The sequence below is a fragment of the Callionymus lyra genome, chromosome 13 (assembly GCF_982586985.1).
Source record: "Callionymus lyra chromosome 13, fCalLyr1.hap1.1, whole genome shotgun sequence".
NCBI classification, from domain to species: Eukaryota; Metazoa; Chordata; class Actinopteri; order Syngnathiformes; family Callionymidae; genus Callionymus; species Callionymus lyra.
Window position 1 is genome coordinate 1,564,767 of NC_141830.1, and position 10,000 is coordinate 1,574,766.

Genomic DNA, 10,000 nt, shown 5'->3' on the forward strand with positions numbered 1-10,000 from the left:
TGTGTGTGTTTGTTATTGTGTGTGTTAATGTAAGTGTTGCTTTGTGTGTTTGTTATTGTGTGTGTGTGTTACTGTAAGTGTTGCTGTGTGTGTTTGTTATTGTGTGTGTGTGTTACTGTAAGTGTTGCTGTGTGTGTTTGTTATTGTGTGTGTGTGTTACTGTAAGTGTTGCTGTGTGTGTTTGTTATTGTTTGTGTGTGTTACTGTAATTGTTGCTGTGTGTGTTTGTTATTGTGTGTGTGTGTTACTGTAAGTGTTACTGTGTGTGTTTGTTATTGTGTGTGTGTTACTGTAAGTGTTGCTGTGTGTGTTTGTTATTGTGTGTGTGTGTCACTGTAAGTGTTACTGTGTGTGTTTGTTATTGTGTGTGTTACTGTAAGTGTTGCTGTGTGTTTGTTATTGTGTGTGTGTAACTGTAAGTGTTGCTGTGTGTGTTTGTTATTGTGTGTGTGTGTGTTACTGTAAGTGTTGCTGTGTGTGTTTGTTATTGTGTGTGTTACTGTAAGTGTTGCTGTGTTTGTTATTGTGTGTGTGTGTCACTGTAAGTGTTGCTGTGTGTGTTTGTTATTGTGTGTGTTAATGTAAGTGTTACTGTGTGTGTTTGTTATTGTGTGTGTTACTGTAAGTGTTGCTGTGTGTGTTTGTTATTGTGTGTGTGTTACTGTAAGTGTTGCTGTGTGTGTTTGTTATTGTGTGTGTGTGTTACTGTAAGTGTTGCTGTGTGTGTTTGTTATTGTGTGTGTGTGTGTGTCACTGTAAGTGTTGCTGTGTGTGTTTGTTATTGTGTGTGTGTGTGTTACTGTAAGTGTTGCTGTGTCTGTTTGTTATTGTGTGTGTGTGTTACTGTAAGTGTTGCTGTGTTTGTTATTGTTTGTGTGTCACTGTAAGTGTTACTGTGTGTGTTTGTTATTGTGTGTGTGTGTTACTTTAAGTGTTGCTGTGTGTGTTTGTTGTTGTGTGTGTGTGTGTGTTACTGTAAGTGTTGCTGTGTGTGTTTGTTATTGTGTGTGTTACTGTAAGTGTTGCTGTGTGTTTGTTATTGTGTGTGTGTAACTGTAAGTGTTGCTGTGTGTGTTTGTTATTGTGTGTGTGTGTGTTACTGTAAGTGTTGCTGTGTGTGTTTGTTATTGTGTGTGTTACTGTAAGTGTTGCTGTGTTTGTTATTGTGTGTGTGTTACTGTAAGTGTTGCTGTGTGTGTTTGTTATTGTGTGTGTGTGTTACTGTAAGTGTTACTGTGTGTGTTTGTTATTGTGTGTGTGTGTTACTTTAAGTGTTACTGTGTGTGTTTGTTATTGTGTGTGTTACTGTAAGTGTTGCTGTGTTTGTTATTGTGTGTGTGTCACTGTAAGTGTTACTGTGTGTGTTTGTTATTGTGTGTGTGTGTTACTTTAAGTGTTGCTGTGTGTGTTTGTTATTGTGTGTGTGTGTGTGTTACTGTAAGTGTTGCTGTGTGTGTTTGTTATTGTGTGTGTGGGTTACTGTAAGTGTTGCTGTGTGTGTTTGTTATTGTGTGTGTTAATGTAAGTGTTACTGTGTGTGTGTGTGTGTTACTGGGTGTGTGTTGCTGTAAGTATTATTGTGTGTGTGTTACTGTGGTAGTGTTACTGTGTGTGTAACTGTGTGTGTTACTGTGTGTGTGTTGCTTTGTGTGTGTTGCTGTGTGTTACTGTGTGTGTTTGTTATTGTGTGTGTGTGTGACTGTAAGTGTTGCTGTGTGTGTTTGTTATTGTGTGTGTGTGTTACTGTAAGTGTTGCTGTGTGTTTGTTATTGTGTGTGTGTTACTGTGGTAGTGTTACTGTGTGTGTAACTGTGTGTGTTACTGTGTGTGTGTTGCTTTGTGTGTGTTGCTGTGTGTTACTGTGTGTGTTTGTTATTGTGTGTGTGGGTCACTGTAAGTGTTGCTGTGTGTGTTTGTTATTGTGTGTGTTAATGTAAGTGTTACTGTGTGTGTGTGTGTGTTACTGGGTGTGTGTTGCTGTAAGTGTTATTGTGTGTGTGGGTTACTGTAAGTGTTGCTGTGTGTGTTTGTTATGGTGTGTGTTAATGTAAGTGTTACTGTGTGTGTAACTGTGTGTGTTACTGTGTGTGTGTTGCTTTGTGTGTGTTGCTGTGTGTGTTACTGTGTGTGTTTGTTATTGTGTGTGGGTGTGTTACTGTGGGTGTGTTGCTGTGTGTGTTACTGTTTGTATGTGTGTGTGTGTGTACTCGGTGAGAGTGTGTGTTTCATGGTGTTGCGTCACAAACCCGGGAGAAGGTTGTGTGATCAGTGAGTTGGTTCTTAGTTCTGCTGCCAACTATCTCTGGATCTGCTGTTGACTCTTTCATGATCATCGAGCTCTTTTATAACTTCCTGTTGAGTTTGTGATGTCATTGTGATGTGAATGACATCACAATGACATCACAATGACTGATCTTCTACCTGATCTTCTCCCTGATCTTCTACCTGATCTTCTCACTGATCTTCTACCTGATCTTCTCCCTGATCTTCTACCTGATCTTCTCCCTGATCTTCTCACTGATCTTCTCCCTGATCTTCTCCCTGATCTTCTACCTGATCTTCTCCCTGATCTTCTCCCTGATCTTCTACCTGATCTTCTACCTGATCTTCTCCCTGATCTTCTCCCTGATCTTCTCCCTGATCTTCTCCCTGATCTTCTCCCTGATCTTCTCACTGATCTTCTCCCTGATCTTCTCACTGATCTTCTCCCTGATCTTCTCCCTGATCTTCTCCCTGATCTTCTACCTGATCTTCTACCTGATCTTCTCCCTGATCTTCTCCCTGATCTTCTACCTGATCTTCTCACTGATCTTCTCCCTGATCTTCTCACTGATCTTCTACCTGATCTTCTCCCTGATCTTCTCCCTGATCTTCTCCCTGATCTTCTCACTGATCTTCTACCTGATCTTCTCACTGATCTTCTACCTGATCTTCTCCCTGATCTTCTACCTGATCTTCTACCTGATCTTCTCACTGATCTTCTCACTGATCTTCTACCTGATCTTCTACCTGATCTTCTCACTGATCTTCTACCTGATCTTCTACCTGATCTTCTCCCTGATATTCTCCCTGATCTTCTACCTGATCTTCTCACCTGATCTTCTCACTGATCTTCTACCTGATCTTCTCCCTGATCTTCTCCCTGATCTTCTCACTGATCTTCTACCTGATCTTCTCACTGATCCTCTCACTGATCTTCTCACTGATCTTCTCCCTGATCTTCTACCTGATCTTCTCCCTGATCTTCTACCTGATCTTCTCCCTGATCTTCTCCCTGATCTTCTCCCTGATCTTCTCACTGATCTTCTCCCTGATCTTCTACCTGATCTTCTACCTGATCTTCTCCCTGATCTTCTCCCTGATCTTCTCACTGATCTTCTCCCTGATCTTCTCACTGATCCTCTCACTGATCTTCTCACTGATCTTCTCCCTGATCTTCTACCTGATCTTCTACCTGATCTTCTACCTGATCTTCTCCCTGATCTTCTCCCTGATCTTCTCCCTGATCTTCTACCTGATCTTCTACCTGATCTTCTCCCTGATCTTCTCCCTGATCTTCTCACTGATCTTCTACCTGATCTTCTCACTGATCCTCTCACTGATCTTCTCACTGATCTTCTCCCTGATCTTCTACCTGATCTTCTCCCTGATCTTCTACCTGATCTTCTCCCTGATCTTCTCCCTGATCTTCTCACTGATCTTCTCCCTGATCTTCTACCTGATCTTCTACCTGATCTTCTCCCTGATCTTCTCCCTGATCTTCTCACTGATCTTCTACCTGATCTTCTCACTGATCCTCTCACTGATCTTCTCACTGATCTTCTCCCTGATCTTCTACCTGATCTTCTCCCTGATCTTCTACCTGATCTTCTACCTGATCTTCTCCCTGATCTTCTCCCTGATCTTCTCCCTGATCTTCTCCCTGATCTTCTCCCTGATCTTCTCACTGATCTTCTCCCTGATCTTCTCACTGATCTTCTCCCTGATCTTCTCCCTGATCTTCTCCCTGATCTTCTACCTGATCTTCTACCTGATCTTCTCCCTGATCTTCTCCCTGATCTTCTACCTGATCTTCTCACTGATCTTCTCCCTGATCTTCTCACTGATCTTCTACCTGATCTTCTCCCTGATCTTCTCCCTGATCTTCTCCCTGATCTTCTCACTGATCTTCTACCTGATCTTCTCACTGATCTTCTACCTGATCTTCTCCCTGATCTTCTACCTGATCTTCTACCTGATCTTCTCACTGATCTTCTCACTGATCTTCTACCTGATCTTCTACCTGATCTTCTCACTGATCTTCTACCTGATCTTCTACCTGATCTTCTCCCTGATATTCTCCCTGATCTTCTACCTGATCTTCTCACCTGATCTTCTCACTGATCTTCTACCTGATCTTCTCCCTGATCTTCTCCCTGATCTTCTCCCTGATCTTCTACCTGATCTTCTCCCTGATCTTCTCCCTGATCTTCTCCCTGATCTTCTCACTGATCTTCTCCCTGATCTTCTACCTGATCTTCTACCTGATCTTCTCCCTGATCTTCTCCCTGATCTTCTCACTGATCTTCTCCCTGATCTTCTCACTGATCTTCTACCTGATCTTTTACCTGATCTTCTCACTGATCTTCTCCCTGATCTTCTACCTGATCTTCTACCTGATCTTCTCACTGATCTTCTCACTGATCTTCTACCTGATCTTCTACCTGATCTTCTCACTGATCTTCTACCTGATCTTCTACCTGATCTTCTCCCTGATATTCTCCCTGATCTTCTACCTGATCTTCTCACCTGATCTTCTCACTGATCTTCTACCTGATCTTCTCCCTGATCTTCTCACCTGATCTTCTCACTGATCTTCTACCTGATCTTCTCACTGATCCTCTCACTGATCTTCTCACTGATCTTCTCCCTGATCTTCTACCTGATCTTCTCCCTGATCTTCTACCTGATCTTCTCCCTGATCTTCTCCCTGATCTTCTCCCTGATCTTCTCACTGATCTTCTCCCTGATCTTCTACCTGATCTTCTACCTGATCTTCTCCCTGATCTTCTCCCTGATCTTCTCACTGATCTTCTCCCTGATCTTCTCACTGATCTTCTACCTGATCTTTTACCTGATCTTCTCACTGATCTTCTCCCTGATCTTCTACCTGATCTTCTACCTAATCTTCTACCTGATCTTCTCCCTGATCTTCTACCTGATCTTCTCACTGATCTTCTACCTGATCTTCTCCCTGATCTTCTCCCTGATCTTCTCACTGATCTTCTCACTGATCTTCTCACTGATCTTCGACCTGATCTTCTACCTGATCTTCTCCCTGATCTTCTACCTGATATTCTCCCTGATCTTCTCACTGATCTTCTCCCTGATCTTCTACCTGATCTTCTCCCTGATGTTCTCACTGATCTTCTCACTGATCTTCTACCTGATCTTCTCCATGATCTTCTACCTGATCTTCTCCCTGATCTTCTCCCTGATCTTCTCACTGATCTTCTCCCTGATCTTCTCCCTGATCTTCTCCCTGATCTTCTCCCTGATCTTCTCACTGATCTTCTACCTGATCTTCTCCCTGATCTTCTCCCTGATCTTCTCACCTGATCTTCTCACTGATCTTCTACCTGATCTTCTCCCTGATCTTCTCCCTGATCTTCTACCTGATCTTCTACCTGATCTTCTCCCTGATCTTCTCCCTGATCTTCTACCTGATCTTCTCACTGATCTTCTCCCTGATCTTCTACCTGATCTTCTACCTGATCTTCTCCCTGATCTTCTCCCTGATCTTCTCCCTGATCTTCTCACTGATCTTCTCCCTGATCTTCTACCTGATCTTCTACCTGATCTTCTACCTGATCTTCTCCCTGATCTTCTCCCTGATCTTCTCCCTGATCTTCTACCTGATCTTCTCCCTGATCTTCTACCTGATCTTCTACCTGATCTTCTCCCTGATCTTCTCACTGATCTTCTCCCTGATCTTCTCACTGATCTTCTACCTGATCTTCTACCTGATCTTCTCACTGATCTTCTCACTGATCTTCTACCTGATCTTCTCCCTGATCTTCTCACTGATCTTCTCCCTGATCTTCTCACTGATCTTCTCCCTGAGCTTCTCCCTGATCTTCTCACTGATCTTCTCCCTGATCTTCTCCCTGATCTTCTCACTGATCTTCTCACTGATCTTCTACCTGATCTTCTCCCTGATCTTCTCCCTGATCTTCTCCCTGATCTTCTACCTGATCTTCTCCCTGATCTTCTCACTGATCTTCTCACTGATCTTCTCCCTGATCTTCTCACTGATCTTCTCACTGATCTTCTCACTGATCTTCTACCTGATATTCTACCTGATCTTCTCACTGATCTTCTACCTGATCTTCTCACTGATCTTCTACCTGATCTTCTCCCTGATCTTCTCACTGATCTTCTCCCTGATCTTCTCACTGATCTTCTCACTGATCTTCTCCCTGATCTTCTCCCTGATCTTCTACCTGATCTTCTCCCTGATCTTCTCACCTGATATTCTCACCTGATCTTCTCCCTGATCTTCTACCTGATCTTCTCACTGATCTTCTCCCTGATCTTCTCACTGATCTTCTCACTGATCTTCTCCCTGATCTTCTCACCTGATCTTCTCACTGATCTTCTCCCTGATCTTCTCCCTGATCTTCTCCCTGATCTTCTCCCTGATCTTCTCCCTGATCTTCTCACCTGATCTTCTCCCCGATCTTCTACCTGATCTTCTCACAACTCATAACCAACACAATGAAAACACCATAAACCAAACGTGTCTCGCCGACGCATGTGTTTTTCCATCCCTTCAAGGATGGTTTGCAACCTTTTCATTTGGACTCTTGTCTTCTCTTGTCCGTGTTCCTCTCCTTCATCCCTCGTTCCTCCTCCTCCTCCTCCTGCTCCTCCTGCTCCTCCTCCTGCTTGTGTGTCGGTCAGATGACGGCCGGTCGCTGCCACACACTGCTGTCTCCGGTGACCGAGGAGTCCGGGGAGGAGGGCACCGGCAGCGAGGTCTCCTCTCCCCCGGCCTGCCGCTCGCCCTCCCCGGGCGCTCCGGCTGACCCGCCTCGTGACCAGGTACTGCCCACTGCGGCCCATCAAACCGACATGAATTGGCTTTAAATCGAGTCCCAAATCTGGTCGACACTAAAATGAACAAACCCTCGAGCGTCTCCTGTTGTTTCCTGCCTTGCTGCTTTTCTTTCAAGGTTGTTTTTTTTTTACGCTCCCAGTTTGTTCTTTCCCTGGACTATTGTTCAAGATGTTTGAAGATGTTCAGACTAAGGAACCTCGGCAGAAGCTCCGAGGAACCCGGATCTGTCTCAAGGTCACGCTGTGTTCCCGCCTCCAGGCTCACGCACCTGCGCAGGAGCAGCACCAGCCCTCGCCAGAGGGCGGCGCCAACCTGGACGACCTGCAGCGATCCTGGGAGACGCTGAAGAACGTGGTACGACCTTCAAACATCTTCTTCCGTCGAGAGGTTTCGGTTTCACAGGGAAATGAACCTTGGCTTGAAAACGTTGGTCGATAGTCGCAATCAAACTGTCACGGAGTTGGTTTGATCCATGCTCTTCATGAGATGGATCATCTTGAGCTTCAGCTCGAGGAGGTCAACCCTCTGAGGATCAGGCGCGCAGGTTCTCGCCGTGATCTTCAGAAGCGTCTCCTGCCATGAATTGAACCCAAACGGTTGTTTCTGGTCTCCTCAGATCAGCGAGAAGCAGAAGAGTCTCTACGAAGCTCTGGAGCGGCAGCAACATTACCAGGAGTCGCTGCAGTCCATCTCCACCAAGATGGAGTCCATCGAGGCGGCCCTGGGTGAAGGTCTGGAGCCCAGCAAGACTCCTGAGAGCCAGATGGCTGCACACCAGGTGAGAGACCGGTGATGCTGACGTTCAAGAACTTCAAGAGCAGGAGCTCGCAAACGTTCGTCTTCTCCGGAGATGTTTCCTCACCTCACGGTCGTTCCAGGCTCTGATGGACGAGATCCTGATGCTCCAAGAGGAGATCGGTCAGCTGCAGTCGTGCTTGTCGGAGGAGCTGGTGGACGATGAAGATGGCGGCGGCGAGGCGTCCGACCAGCTGGCGCTGCAGTCCACGCTGACGGTGCTGGGCGAGCGCATGGCCACCATCAGGATGAAGGCGTCGGGGAAGCGGCAGCTTCTGGAGGTGACTTCAGTGCTGTTGGTTTGCGCGAAGGTCCTCCTCGCTGACGCTCCCGTCCCTGCAGGAGAAGCTGAGCGAGCAGCTGGAGGAGCAGCGCCAGGAGCAGGCTCTGCAGCGGTACCACAGCGAGGCGGACGAGCTGGACCACTGGCTGCTCAGCACCAGAGCCACGCTCAGCTCCGCCCTGCAGTTCCAGAACGAAGATCTGGACATGGAGGAGCAGCTCATCGACTGCCAGGTGAGAAGCTGTTTCTTGAAGGAGTCAGTAGATCATCAAACACACATGTTTCTTGAAGGAGTCAGTAGATCATCAAACACACATGTTTCTTGAAGGAGTCAGTAGATCATCAAACACAGATGTTTCTTGAAGGAGTCAGTAGATCATCAAACACAGATGTTTCTTGAAGGAGTCAGTAGATCATCAAACACAGATGTTTCTTGAAGGAGTCAGTAGATCATCAAACACAGATGTTTCTCGAAGGAGTCAGTAGATCATCAAACACAGATGTTTCTTGAAGGAGTCAGTAGATCATCAAACACACATGTTTCTTGAAGGAGTCAGTAGATCATCAAACACACATGTTTCTTGAAGGAGTCAGTAGATCATCAAACACACATGTTTCTTGAAGGAGTCAGTAGATCATCAAACACACATGTTTCTTGAAGGAGTCAGTAGATCATCAAACACACATGTTTCTTGAAGGAGTCAGTAGATCATCAAACACAGATGTTTCTTGAAGGAGTCAGTAGATCATCAAACACAGATGTTTCTTGAAGGAGTCAGTAGATCATCAAACACAGATGTTTCTTGAAGGAGTCAGTAGATCATCAAACACAGATGTTTCTTGAAGGAGTCAGTAGATCATCAAACACAGATGTTTCTTGAAGGAGTCAGTAGATCATCAAACACAGATGTTTCTTGAAGGAGTCAGTAGATCATCAAACACAGAGATGTTTCTTGAAGGAGTCAGTAGATCATCAAACACAGATGTTTCTTGAAGGAGTCAGTAGATCATCAAACACAGATGTTTCTTGAAGGAGTCAGTAGATCATCAAACACAGAGATGTTTCTTGAAGGAGTCAGTAGATCATCAAACACAGATGTTTCTCGAAGGAGTCAGTAGATCATCAAACACAGATGTTTCTTGAAGGAGTCAGTAGATCATCAAACACAGATGTTTCTTGAAGGAGTCAGTAGATCATCAAACACACATGTTTCTTGAAGGAGTCAGTAGATCATCAAACACAGAGATGTTTCTTGAAGGAGTCAGTAGATCATCAAACACAGATGTTTCTTGAAGGAGTCAGTAGATCATCAAACACAGAGATGTTTCTTGAAGGAGTCAGTAGATCATCAAACACAGATGTTTCTCGAAGGAGTCAGTAGATCATCAAACACAGATGTTTCTTGAAGGAGTCAGTAGATCATCAAACACAGATGTTTCTTGAAGGAGTCAGTAGATCATCAAACACACATGTTTCTTGAAGGAGTCAGTAGATCATCAAACACAGAGATGTTTCTTGAAGGAGTCAGTAGATCATCAAACACAGATGTTTCTTGAAGGAGTCAGTAGATCATCAAACACAGATGTTTCTTGAAGGAGTCAGTAGATCATCAAACACAGATGTTTCTTGAAGGAGTCAGTAGATCATCAAACACAGAGATGTTTCTTGAAGGAGTCAGTAGATCATCAAACACAGATGTTTCTTGAAGGAGTCAGTAGATCATCAAACACAGATGTTTCTTGAAGGAGTCGGTAGATCATCAAACACAGATGTTTCTTGAAGGAGTCAGTAGATCATCAAACACACATGTTTCTTGAAGGAG

The 10,000-nt window shown here is 44.7% G+C and overlaps 1 protein-coding gene across 1 annotated transcript in view; it reads left to right on the forward strand.

Annotated features, from left to right (window-relative positions):
• The window catches only part of syne1a (spectrin repeat containing, nuclear envelope 1a), a 253,359-nt gene that overhangs the window by 179,408 nt on the left and 63,951 nt on the right, over positions 1-10,000 (forward strand). The window contains 5 exon segments of the mRNA XM_087806340.1: positions 6,943-7,098; positions 7,358-7,453; positions 7,716-7,877; positions 7,978-8,175; positions 8,237-8,410. Coding sequence (XP_087662466.1) covers positions 6,943-7,098; positions 7,358-7,453; positions 7,716-7,877; positions 7,978-8,175; positions 8,237-8,410 — 786 coding nt within the window.